Source organism: Limanda limanda, chromosome 10 (genome assembly GCF_963576545.1).
Source record: "Limanda limanda chromosome 10, fLimLim1.1, whole genome shotgun sequence".
In the NCBI taxonomy this organism is placed as follows: domain Eukaryota; kingdom Metazoa; phylum Chordata; class Actinopteri; order Pleuronectiformes; family Pleuronectidae; genus Limanda; species Limanda limanda.
Window position 1 is genome coordinate 14,265,309 of NC_083645.1, and position 14,358 is coordinate 14,279,666.

Here is a 14,358-nt window from a genome sequence, read left to right on the forward strand (position 1 = left end):
TAAAAACTGTTTTCCTTGAACTTGAACATCTCCTGGAAATATTGTTTTCATTTTCGTCTCTTCTCAAATCATCTGGACAGACATGGTTGCTTCGTGTGTGTCGCAGCAGCCGCCCTCACTCGGCCACTCCTTGTGCTGTCAGGCCGGCAGGGTGGAGCTGACAGAAGTACACATGTTTTAAGCATGCTCGGCCGCTTCTCTCCCTCCCTCTGTGTTTCCCTCCCTCTAATGCCTGCACTGCTTAGCTGAAAAGCGAAAGAGGAGGGCCCGGTACGTGAGCCAACAATGCTTTCTTACCAATCACATGGTTTCCCCACCCTGAGCTCCCTCCCTCTGTCCCTCACCCTGTTTACTCCCTCCCTCCGTCTCTATGCACGCCAACCAAAGAAAAAAAAGTGCAGGGGGAAAAAAAAGTGATAAGCAGCTAGCAGCTTCTGGGTTTTGCTTTCAAGCACACTCCTGCTGAATCGGTGTGAGTGAGTGTGTGTGTGAGTGAGTGTGTGTGTGTGTGTGTGTGTGTGCGTGGGGCGTTCACTTTTTCTCCTGCCACAGTAGCAACACTTGCAGCAGCGTCAGCCCAGGACAAAAGGCTAAACGCAGCAGAGCCACAGGAGGGGAAACTCAGGGATAGAAGCAGGCGGAGTGGCCCAGCGTGACTGCACATCTCAGGGAGGAGCTCAACCTGCATTTAGCCCTCCAGGCCGTGAAGTGAGGAAAGGACAGAGCTCTGTTTACCGGTCCAGGCTGCCTGCCAGCCTCTTCGCCCGAGCTGAAGAGCACAGCCCGATACTGACAGTGACTTTCACTTTGTTTTTCCACATACACCTCAGTCTGTGTCATCCAGCGTCTAGCCTTCCTTCACCTGGACGTCCTTCCCTTCCATCCACCTGTCCTCCAAGATGTCAGAGGATGACTGCCTCTCGCCCATTGGCCTGGACTGCTGCAGTTGCTGCCTGGACCTGGCCAACGGCTATGATGACTCCATGTCCGGGGGTCCGGCTCAGGGCCTCCAGGGCACCAGGGGGGCCCTGCCTGGAAGCCCAACAAGTCCCAGTGTCACCCACTTCCGCCAGCTCCGCAACCAGCTGGTGTACCAGAACCTGAACACAGACAAGCTGAACAACATCATGAGGCAGGACTCCCTGGAGTCGGTGGTTAGGGACCCATGCTTCCTTTTCAACGAGGGCATCTGCAACAGCAACATTGACCAGACCATGTTGTCCATACTGCTCTTCTTTCACAGGTACGTCTGGTGTTCTCTTATCCGATGGGTACAGGCTTATCTGATAAGGCAACAACTCAATTTAAAAGGTCTGTTTTTAGTATTCTTCAGGTGCAAGTTAGTCTTCACTTCTGTTTGGTAAATTCAGTTCCAAATCCACCTCACCTCTTATGGAAATACACATATTAAGCATCGTCTTGCTGATATTTTGCTTCAATGAAGCAGACGGTTTCGGTGAGTACTCTGGTTTCTGGGATTAGCCCTTCATCTCAAAAGGCTGACATAAGTTTTTACTGATATGGATTCAGTAGAGGCCAGAAAGAGGCTTACCGATATAACTGTGTAAAAGCACATCTATAACTTCTACACACCATTTGATGTAAACATAGATCGGCTCAGGTTTTGTTTAATTTACTCAGGTTAACTTTGTGTTTTTCTTACTAATATTTCAAATAAAAAGTAGTTGGAATGAGCATCCAAAACAAACCTCAATGCACAAACGTTTATGCTGCTCACAGTGTCTCCAACATCCATGTCCGTCACGCAGCATCTTACACACGTTACATAACCCGACATAACGTGATATGTCCATGTGTGGAACTGTATTAACATTATAAAGTGTTTTCCTTTGAGCGAGACCAATCACTTCAAGGATGACTAATAGCTGCAAGACGTATTTTTAACTCTAAGAAGGACATGTTGTTCCTAAATTCAGTCTCAAAGTAGAAGTGAAACATTATCAAAGGGTCTTTACTTCAAAACAACACAATATTAGAAAAACATGCCAGAGAACAGAGGTAAACAAGAGCGAACCTTAATCGAAAACAACAGGTTCTTGTCATATTGATTCAATTAAAAATAACTTTTATTGTTAGAGGTCAATTAAAACTGGCGTAACTCCCTCTCAGCCTCCACCAAACAGTGTTTCTAAATTGGTGTTTGGCAGCTCACTTCGCACTGTTTTGCAAGGAGGAGAATATCCTGCTACAAAGCTGTTGGCACCGTGATGGTTTGTTTGGCAGCTGCCATCAAATGACTTCAGCCCTCAAATGAACAGTTACCCTCCTTGCAGTCGGCAACAGTTTTTGACCATCGCTGAACTCCTGAACCCGAGCCAGCGGAGAAGCTGTCATTACACATGGTGTGTGTGTGGTTATCGGAGCAGTAAAATGTGGAGATGTACCGGGAAAACAGCAGATAGCCCTGAAACAACACAAAACTGTTATTGTGGCCACCTGAATGTCATATATTCTGGAGCTGTAGTCACTTGAGTCCATAAAAGAGAGATATGTGTTAAAGGATCATAACATATATGTCAGACATACTGTACATATGACATGTAGGATAACATTGGTCTGATAATCAGGTAATAAAGGTTTTTTATGGTGTACAAAAGGAATCTGGATAAAAATGTACCTTTGGCCTCAAACGTACATTGCTTTCTTGTCAACAGGCTGTTTCCTTGAAGTCACTGTACATTCAAATCGACTGACTGGTGTCTATACCCACACTGACTCTGTATGAAGCTGTACAATTAAGTTCTTGTCATTATATTTCAAGTAAAATAATGAAAAAAAGAGAATATCAGGAAACTATGTTCGAATAATGTAAAATAATTGAATGAAAGTATATCAACTTAAAATCCTAAAAACTTTCCAACACAAGTCCCCCCCTGGTACAGATACTTGAGAATATTTTTTATTCTGAGTGACATGAATTAACACATCGCACGTAAAACTACTTTCCCTCCTCGTCTACCCTGATAAAGTGTACCTGTAGTAAACATGTATATGGCGTTTGTTATCAAGGATTCAGTTATTTGCTGATGATATCATATCATAATGTTCTCTGGCTAAGACGTGTTATCAGCATGTTATCACGCTCAGGCTGCCTAAGAATTACCAAGTAAGTTAAATTTTAACCCGTTTTAACTTGTTATGTGCTACAGGCTCTTTAAGACTCTTCTTATCGCCCGAGGTATTGATTGTTTCTGCTTGACTACAGTCAATAGGAGTAAACACATTTATGGTGCACAGCGAGTGATGGTTAACCTTGATTTGATGGCTTTTGTCTGGAAAAAGTGAATCAGTGCCAAATACTCAGACGGATGGAAAGAGTAACAGTTTTTTAAAAAATTGTTTTAACACCTGACAAACGGCATGAGATATTTGCAGAACGTCCACACACTCTCTTTATTTTTCCGCCTGTTGAAGTTACACAACAGCTGTTTCAATGCTCATTAATTCGACACCGTTTCAGCTGATATTTTTCTTGCTGATCGGAGCTGCATTATTCAACAAAGGAACAATCTGTTCCTGATTTATTTATGATAGTGAGGGCGTGTCTTTATGATTCTGTTGGATGAAGAACAACAGGTGAAGAAACTCTGAGTTCAGGACTGCCAGCTCCAACTGGCACGACCTCTGAACAAACAGAGCTGCTCACACAAAACTTTTCTTTTAGTGCATATGAATTGTTCTCAAACTTATTGGATGTGCTAAGATGATTTATTATTCCCTGCATTCAGTGATTACAGTGTCCTACCTTTATTAATGACCGCTGGCAGGGCTTTGCTGGAGGCTTTTCTGAACTGCTCTGATTCAGTTCTTCTTCACTAACCAAGGGTTTAATGGTTATACAGTTTTGTAGAATATTCTTATAATGCTTTTATTAGCAAACAAGTCAATGTTCAAAGTTTCATCTTGTCTGTTTATGTGAAAAACTATCTCCAATGTAGATGATTTAATTAGTCACAGAGCTCAGATGTCACAGGGTTGAGGGAAATAATGTTATAAGTGCCAATATTTATGCCGTTTCTGGCTCAGAGTCAATGTGCTCACTCATGCCATTGGCCGGAGTTGCCGTGCACCTGTCTGTGCCAACTGTTTGCCTGACAACCAAAATCTTTAGCCAGAACACTTTGTTCCTGAACCTTCCCTTCTTCAGAGGGGGAGTCACACACAGCGATCATGTGGCTTCCATGCAGGGGCTTTCTCGCAGGATTAAAACATTGATTTGTGTACCCATGTGTTTTTTTCCAACAGAAACACAAATGCACTCATTCATTCAAACATGTACTCAAAGTCTAATCCTGGCAGTTGGGACGAGAAAGCTGCCTTGCTGAGCTGAGGATTGCAGAAGTTCATGCATTTTTCAAGTGCTCACTTCAGAAGGGCCCAGCTTCTGATGAAAGCCCTGCCGAACTTATTTACTGTGACCTCAACATGGGTGGTCATTCTACCCAGAAGCCATCGCTCTCATTTGACACTTGTTAACAGAATAAAGTGTTTAGCATTGCCCGAGTTATAAAACTCAGACTGGTTGAACATCAGTATGAAGCAGTGGCTTGTTATGTAAATGATTAAAGGTCACAGAAATCTGCTGAGAGCAGAATTTGTCCCGTTGAGGTAGAGCCAGGGAGCCGAGAGGGATGGGATCTGTGATTTCCACAGGATAAGACCAGAGGGAAATGTGCTGATTTCCTGTGAGGCTTAGAGAGGCGACACTTGGCTGGAATGAGAGAGGCTGTGACACACCTTCACCCCAGGCAGCCACTCAGCTCTTAGCAGCTACTCAACTCCGTCACATGGCATATGGTCAAGAGGGGAGAAAAGCCTGCAGTGATGACACATCAAAATGTATCACAAGACTTCATGTCCGCGACCAGTCGGTCAGTCAAAACACAAAAGAGAAAGAACATAAAGGCCAAGAAGATGTAACAAAGTGTCAAAGACGTGACAGAGCTGAGCAGGAGTTTGCACTCTTCATCTGAGAGAACTCCAATTTAATAGATAAGACCATAACGACCCATCTATTAAAGTGCCAATACCAGATAATGCGATCCCTGCTGAACATACGCTGTGAATGCTGAGTTGGTCAAATTCAAGAAGTGATGTTGACACACTGCCAATATCCAATGCATGTGATGATGTCACCAGGTCCTCGTATGATGTTACCACTATCGAAGCATCCCGTAGACACCAATTATAAAATTCCCAAAATTTAGAAAAAGCTCAATGTGTTAAAAAGCATGAGGAGTTGGAATAATAAAAAAGAAAAGGAGACATGTCCTGAACGAGCGAAACATTTATATTTTTAGAGTTGTTGGCGATCGAAAAAACGTTGGGAAGCTTTTTACTTTGCCTTTCTGTTAAAAGCTACAGTCATTCACTTCCAAAGAAAAATCTGCTCTCAGACGAAGATTCCCTTTCTGCTCCGACCTGAATGTTTGTCCTTCTGACACTTCTGCTCTGGCAACCATGGGCGTCATAACAATGTTAAAGGTCGGACTTTGGAATGGGATGACCACTGGCCTTTGGCTATGGCCCAGTTAACTACTGAGCATGACCTCGGCCCTCCCAAGATTGAGTGGAGACAGACTCTAGCTGTGTCAGAGACCCCACTGGTTTTCCTAAAGCTCCACTTTGTGATCCAAATGTAAACCGCAAAGTAGCTTTGCCACTATATATCCATGTTTTTTCTGAGTGGAGACCTATGTTCAGTGATCCAGTGTGGAAAGGTTATGGAAAGTGTCTCTGCCATGTGTACAAAATGTCCTTGGGTTGAATACTGAACATCGAATTGCGTCTTATAGAAAAAGGGTTTTGAGTTGTCATCAAGACTAAAAAACTCAATATAAATACAGATCATTTACAACATCCGGATATCCATACAAATGTATATTTAATAATCCTTAAAACTGTGACTATCAATGGAGTTTTTTTCTAACTCAGGGAAGGATTCAATGTCAGATTAGACCGACATCCACACTACTAAGTGTTTTCCTTTCAAACTAACACGACCTCTGTCCACACAAGCATTTAGGCTCTGTATCAGTATTAATCCCTGTCTATACTACCACACCTGTAAATGCACATCACTTGACCACTCACGTTCACCCAATGTAGGGCTGAAGACGTTGCATTACATGGGATCTATCGAAGATTGCTGCAATGATTTAGCTTGTTTCCTACACATATGAGCAGTTGTATAATCAGCAAAAACAACAGGGTCAGCAGTATGCCTGTAATTGATTATCCATGTTGGTTGGCCTATCAGTGTTTTCTTCTGGGGGAGGTCATCAGCACCTGATAAATCAACAAAGACTGAAAAGACCCAATAAGCAAGTGTCTGCGGCGTCATTTCAAACTTCTCCGTTGTGTCGGCTCTAAAAAAAAGTCAGTGTAAGTTTCAGTACATGACAGTGGACGAATTATCTGCAGCACAGAAGAATAAAATATAATAAAATACATTGAATATTCCTGGAGATTGGCCGGTTAAGTTAATTTACATGTCTGATGCACCTGATAACATGATCTATCAGTCAAAGCAGAGCAGTCCTACCTGCCCAGACACTGGTCGGCTTGTGATTTGCATAGCATACTCATCACAAAGGCAACAAACACACAGGGAGGACTCACTCAGAGAGAATACTGCACCCTGCCTCTGGATGTTTTGTTGTGTTTAAATGCTTTCGAGATTTTTCTGTTGAAAAGTGACTGTAAAAAAACACGTGGGAGTGAGAGAGGAGAAACAAAGGTGCTGAATCACATCTGGACATGCAAGAACTGTGGGTAAATAACATCTGGCTGTTCCTCCCACCACCAACCCTGGGTGTATACTGACTACAGATCACATTGCGTCACAATAGAAGCAGATAAATCAGTCGGGAATGTAAAGATGTAGGATAAAGTCAACTAAACACTGTTTCCTCTGTATTCTTCAACTTCTGTAAGATTTTCCGGACCAATTCTAAAGAATGGGAAAAAAAAACAGCATACCACAAACATACAGCACAATTAAAGCAGTATTGTGTCTGTGTTTTTATACGAATGCTGCTACAGGCTGTAGCATGCATTGGGATCAGAGTGAATCTGACTAATGCTGAAATTCAAATGTCTTATCCCTTCCACTGCTACAAAGAAATTCCCAGGAGAGAAAAGTGCGATTTTGAGTCCTGCATATATACAACACATTATGAGGTGAAACACACATGCTGAATTTGAAACTTTTGCTGTGGTGGTCTCTCCCAGTTGTCTGCCCCACATGAAAGCTTTGAAAATGTCAGACACATCCCTGCCGACGACAGAACCCGTATCAAATTACATTTTTTTCATCCATTTTTTTTTTCTTCCCGCAGCTGAAATAAACAGTGTATTTGCGTGTCTCTAGTCAAAAGAAAATACTACGTGTCCCAGAGAGGTATGAGGAGAGTTACATAACAACACGGGTTGCAGGTGGCAGGGGGAGGACGGATGTAAACAAAAGTCGGGGGATTAGTTGGGAGAAGGCGAGGGGAAGGATGTCGTGTCGGAGGAACAGATCCATGGCCGGGCGAGTCTTACCGGGCCAATCCCTGACAAACAAAGGCCACGGAGGCGAGGTCTGAGCAATGTCACGCCAGAGAGAGGGAGAGAGAGAGTCCGAGGTAGACAAACAGCCAGACAGGAGGCTGGCGCAATGACAAAACATAGACAATGACAAAAAAAGTGCGGTGTTGACACTCTAGGATATAGGTGGACGGCAGTTGTCTATGTGCGGCTAAAGGAAGTGATTCTTTGACTGTGGGAGGATGTAAAAAGCCCTGAAAAGAGTTTGTTTTACGGCTGTTTTTATGAGTTTCCTCAACAGCCAGACTTCGACCACTTCAGTGTTGAATAGAGACAGTTGGAGAGCGAGAGATTAATTAACAGTGTTGAAAAAACATTGGTTTTTCTAACGTGTGCTGGTGACCATTTGGTGACTTTGCACCACGAATGAGTCCTGTGCCTGATTCTCATCACTGTGGGACCAATTTAAAGAGGGATGGACAATAATGGCTTCTTAGTGGACCTCTTGAGTTACTGACTTGTTGTGTTGTCACCGTGTGAATGGGTTGCCCTTGGTGCTGTGCCCGAAGATTGCCTGGAGACTCATTTGAATGGTCTGTGTGCAAGTGCCACATGTGTGTGTAGATGGACCTGAAAGTCACTGTATGTGGTCCCTTTTAGAGCTCTTCTATTGGCTCAACCGTCTCTGCTGTCTAATAGGTGGATGCATACTTTTAGCTCCCAATAATACACATTTCACTAACAAACTCACACACACAGACGCACACAATGAATGCCATTATTTCCACAGACTCCAGCAGACAGAAGTCTACAGACACACCCTGTACCGCAGCTGATACAATTACCTGTGTTCACTCTTTATCATCACAGTGTGGTTACAAGTTCACTCGTCCAACAACTTCATGACAAACATACCATGCAGTGAAGTACACCTTTGACATTATAAAGAACACAGTCACTTCTTTATTTAAAGATGATCATATATACCTGATGACAGAAAATAGTCATTTGCAGCATATAACTAGAAATACACCCTCAAAATTCACTATTTAATCTTCAAAACTTTGTGACCTTGACATTATTTTAGCCTTTTTATGTTTTGGGGCATTTTCATCTTATTTGGTAAGAAAGCATATGTAACACACATGTAAAAGAACAGTATATATTTTCAACAAAGAGTCTTATAGTCTGCATATAAAAGATGGACTGAATGATCCTCATTTTTGGGCTTTTAATGGGAATTGTTGGTATGGTGATTTTTTTTTACAAAAGTATCGTTGTATAAGGTTTAGCTGGAAAGACTCCATCACAACCTTACTAGCAAATCTATTTGCATTTATTTTGTTTGAAATAATTCTCATAATCTTTTAATCAGGCTATCTTATCTAATAAAAGCCACAAGGCCCTGGGATAAGTAAATCGTCTGAGTGTCTGTCTGGTAGACAAGACACACGCCCCTTGGCAACACAAACACTCACGCACAAACATGAAGACACGCACACTAGGTGAGGTAAAGGTGACCCACAGCATTATGTTGTTGTTGACACATCACCACAGCTGAATCCAGCTAAGCTCTTTTGTCCTGTGTGACAGACAGTGGCGATACAGTATGTTCCAGAGGTGGATTAGACACGTTTAAGAAACATGTCAAGGTTGTCATCTGAATCAAATCCTCGAGATCAGAGTGTGCCGGAAAAAGTCTTTGTGAGACATAAGACGGGATTGACCACGCCCAGCTTCTCTAATTAATTTTAATTCATATAAAATGTCACTCCCTTATTTTGAACACAAAAATGTTAGATTAACATGAAAGAGGAATATGTATTCAACTTTACAGCATTACTTGTAATTGGAAGAAAAGTCACAAAGATGTAATTGATAACTATTTCTATGAAAAAAAAAAGAATTATTATATATGAGAAAAAAAGTAGTAATTTAACAAGAATTTTCATAATATTCTGTTGAGTTTTTTTCTCGTAAAATACACATAACAGACTTTGAAATTTGAATTATTTGGTAGTAAAGAAAAGACTAAAGTAATTAACTGAAAGTGAAAATGAAATCTGCCCTTTGTGGGCAATTCCCTAATTGCTTTATAACTATGGGAGGATTGCTTTGCTATGGCTCTAAATCATAATTTAGTGCTGTCATCACGTAGAAAAATGTTTACAGAGTACTAGAGTACTAAGGCCTGCAGGCTTCAGCCTCTAAACACCAATTTGAAACATTGAAACTGTCCTAAATCAAACAAGAATAAATGAGAAGAATAAATATAAAATCAAAAATAATTACATAATAACACAGACATCTGTAAGAAGGGTGTGGAACGTACAAATTGGGAAATATTCAAACAACAAAAGGAAGGAAGCGTTCTTACAAAAATGATTCAACAAATACTTCAAAAGAGAGAAGTAGCACCACCCATCCATTAAAATCCTTTCATGCTTCTTGTTTGTGCAAGTCTCTTTGACCTTTCCTCGTATATTCGCAACATCTATCTCCCCTTTTCTTTATCCTCGTTTTTTATTCCCTCTCTTTCTTCATTCTCTCTTTCTCCATCTCTTCACCTCACTTGCTCTAGTTGGCAGCACTTGGACTTATATAAGGGGGGTTGGACTGACCAAGGCTCACCCTCACTGCCTTATCTGTTTGGACCATGGCTATGGCGCCTATCTAGATAATAAGGCAGCCTGTCAACACTAACCCTCACCCTGTCAACAGACTGTCAATTACTCACAGTCCCTGGATGTGACTGTGAGTAATTAAATATCAAAAAGTCTATGTATTACAATTACACTCTTTAAATACACATTAGACAGTAATACCACTTGCATGACCCCTGATATTATATTATTATTATATTTGGGTGGATGTAGGTTAGCTGGCTATTTCCACCAGACTGCAGTTTGCACACAACAACATGCTGTACTACAGTGTTAGTCCGATAATGGAAAGTATGTGTGTTGTATAGAGTTCATGGTCTGGATGAAGGGAGGCTGGAATGATGCCGTGATTAGACTTGCACCACCCAGGCTGAGCGGTACGAGCTGCCGGCTGGAGAGCAATACAAATTTCATCCAGTCCTTTTTTCATTACCTCGGGATCCCCGCTCCTTCTCTGACTGCATGATGAGTGAGAGTGTGGTAACTCCGCCTGCGACTGAAGGCCAAGTGCAAGTTTGGCTGAGATAGAAAATCTTTTCTGAACTGTATCTTTCTGCAGATCCATGGGGATTAAAGTAAATTTAGCAACTGACTGTGTCAAAGCTTGACTGTGATTTTGTGTCCAAATTGAATAAAAAAAACTGGAATTCTGTTGGATATGTAACTATTCTTTGACTGGCAGCATCCTCTAAAAGAACTGGCATACCCGCGATTCATTTCAAATTTAGTCCGAGGCTTTTTCCATCTGTTACTCCCTGGACGACTGTTTCATAATCCGAGCGCAGTTATCCCACACTGAATCTTTTTTTTTTTCTTTCTTACCACAATAGTCTGAAGCACAACACAGCCAGACACTGCTTTTGTGGAGTGGGTTTCAGCCAAGCCTATCATTAGCCTGGGCATTAACCACACACAGGTTGGGTACATCATGTACCTAAAGTGTACGTGAACACATACACCCACACAAACACACACACAAGGAAGAGTAAGAAAACTATAAAGCAGGGAAATTAGGATGCACTTCAGACCTCACCTTGCCTCAGCTCAAATCACATGCAAATGTGTCCACAAGCATTCATCCAAAGAACACACACACACACACACGAAGGCTCTTACACAAACACTCTCAAGATGTTTTGTACTCTGCACGACATGATGATCAGTATTAGAAAACACTTTAGCAACGGATTTTGTCACAGCCCATTACTGAGAAATGAAAAAGAGTCACTGGGAAAGAACACAGTTAGTTCTCAGAACTCCTGGAGGTCATGGGATCACGCTTTGGAGAACACAGGAAAGCACCGCGACCAGTCACATGAACTGTTGTTGAATTTAGTGGTCATCTGCAGTCTGACACAACACTTTTTCTGATTTAACTTTTCTTACTCACTATTAAACAAGTTTGAACTATTTGGGATGGATGTGGGATTGTTGAGTTTCAGCGTTTTCTGAGCGTGACTCTCTTGCCATGCGACTGGACAAATGGTATTAAACTGTTAATAGGAAACAGTTTGGGTCAGAGAGTTCATGTCAAATACAGTTAAGCACCATCAATAAACGTATAAATAGATTAATACTGGAGTCAGTTGCATCTACTTCCCCATAACACAATCACACTGGTAAGTTACTCCACAGTATCTGAGTGGCATTTAACATTAAGGTCAGTTAAAGACTAATTTGCATAATCTTGAAAGACACCCTTACAACACCTACCCCAACTCCGGGAACCTTTGTGTTGTGCTGTCATCTGTAATTGCATCATTAAATCGGTCCTTTGCACAACATTGACAGGATGAGAAAAAACAAGCGAGCGAGAGACTTCTACGTTCAAGCTGGGAAACTGAGTGGGAGACGTGTTGGGCAACCTGCTCTTGCTTTGGTGCAACGCGTTTGTTGCACCAGATGAATTGTGGTATGCAATAAATTTCATTGCTAAATGAAGAAAGCCTTTTTTCCCCCCGTAAGGCAAAAGCAGAGGTTGGCAAAAAACTGAATGTCATCTAGCTGCCATCCTGAGTTAACGTTTACGGTATACATTCTCTGAAAAGGCTAAATGACTGGCAAATCCCCATGAACTATAATCAAACTTTGACTGCACGGTTTCCTGTTTGTTACTGGGGCTTCCAAGTTTCCAAACTCTCATTGGCTTTAAGTGTCCCTGCAGTAATGGAGGCAGGCTCTGTGTGAAAAAAACAGAAAAGCAGAGAATGAGAAAGAAAAAAGGAGGAAGCTGAAAGATAGAACCGTTCTGCTTGACTCTTGATTTACTGGATGATTGTGTTTCAACCCTCACCTATGGGCGCACGGTCAATCAGACAAATTAAGTTTTCTCCGTCAGGTTGCTGGGATCAGCCTAAGAGATAAAGGAAGAGAGGGTGAGCAGTTCAGACACACAGAGCCCAGGGTAGACCTGCTGCTCCTTCCAGTAGAAAGGGAACATTTTAGGTGGTTCATGCATCTATTCAGGAGGCCTCCAGGAATCATTCCACTGAAGGTTTACTGGGCTCACACAGCCAGGACTGAGGTAGACCCAGAATTCACTGGAATGATTCTATTGGGGGGGTGACTGGGGAGAGGGACGACCCAGGGATACCCCACTTGGTCGGCTACTTACGCAACCTCAGCACGGACAAGCGGATCCTAAGGGACCAGCAAAGAAGAAGAAAACCTCAAAATGCAAATAGTTCCTCCTTGATAACAATAGAGTCAAGGTTCATGAAAAGATAATGCTGATCATATCAGCGTTTTATTATGCGAACAGTTCTACGAAACCAAAAGCAGAAGCTTGCAGGGCTGAGGACCAGATTGGTTCCACTGGCAGGCAACAGCAGCGGTGGAAGGAAAACGTGCATCTGTCCTGCCAGGCTCTTTTTCCCTGGATAACTTTATGGCAGACGAGAGCCTGCAAGAGGAAAAATAAATGCCTGTGCTAAGTTTCAGTGAGTCTGTGATTGTTCCTGGTCGTTGCCCAGCTGAGAGACAGTGGGCGGCTCTAGCAAATGAGCAAAAATAACAAGATGTGTCCTGTCCAAGGCCTAACTTGTGCCTTTGTGTCACTGTGTTTATGAGAGGCAGTCGTACCAATGGGGCAGCCTGCGGTGGTCGAGTCTGATGGGGGCATTATGCCTCTCTCTGCCCAGCCATCTCACTGTGCCATCGCAATTAGCACCAGTGAAATTAAATGACCTCCGTCTGCATTCCTTCCAGTATGCTGTCATGGAGCAGAGTGACTCACAGACACGTCGTTATGTTCGCATGCTGTGGTGTGTTTACACAGTCTGGGATTGAGCTAAACAACAGCCACCCGAAATAACATAGATGCTTTTGCAGCAAAGAAACACATGCAGCGCCGATGCTGAGGAAGCAGCGAGGTCACTGCCAAGAAAGTGTACGAGCCCGGGAGGAATGTTGACAAATGCTGAAAATGTCCTCTCCCTCCCTTTGCTCATTTGTTCTTCCAAAATCGAGTACCAAGAAAACCCAACAACCTAATTCCATCCAAACTACCATCAACAACTCGGACACGAGTTTGTCAGGGAGCTGCAAACAAAGACCGATTTCTTACTGGCTTGAATGTAAGGTGTTATAAAGTGGAAGTGGAGCCTGCAGTATTTGGGCAGAGGGAGAGAGGACAGAGAGGAAATGTATGTAACTCTCCAAGTCTCAACCCCTTCAGTGCTTGTGAGCCGCCAGTGAAAAGGTCAGTCGGGTTCAAGAATGAATTTTTTGGCGTCAGTAGGTTCATCTTCTGCTAAGAGCTCGAGCTCAGCTGGGAGACTGATAGTTGACCTTGTGGTTGACCTATTCTTAACAGCTCTGTGCTCAGCAATGGTCAAACCGAGCAACTGAAGAGGAGAAAGTTTCTAAGCAAATCAATTCCAAATGAAAAAGACACATAGAAAGAAACAAGAAATTATTTTTTTTAAATGAGACCACCTTGTTAATCAGGAGTGTGTTTGAAGGAGCAACTCGCATTTTAGATCCTTTTTCCTTGCTTCCATAAGTGGAGGCTCACATTTACAGGAATTTAACAGGAAATCATAATCATCTGTGTGCTGCATGACTCTTTTCCTCTCTTCACATTTCCATCTGCCTTTTCCACGCACCCTTGCACTGCTCAACCCTAACGTGTTTACCGATCCAT

The 14,358-nt window shown here is 42.5% G+C and overlaps 1 protein-coding gene across 1 annotated transcript in view; it reads left to right on the forward strand.

Annotated features, from left to right (window-relative positions):
- The first annotated feature begins 467 nt into the window (after positions 1–467).
- tsc22d3 (TSC22 domain family, member 3) overlaps positions 468–14,358 on the forward strand; it is a 35,165-nt gene continuing 21,274 nt past the window's right edge. The window contains exon 1 of the mRNA XM_061079356.1: positions 468–1,243. Coding sequence (XP_060935339.1) covers positions 900–1,243 — 344 coding nt within the window. The 5' untranslated portion in view covers positions 468–899. The remainder of the gene's footprint in view (positions 1,244–14,358) is intronic.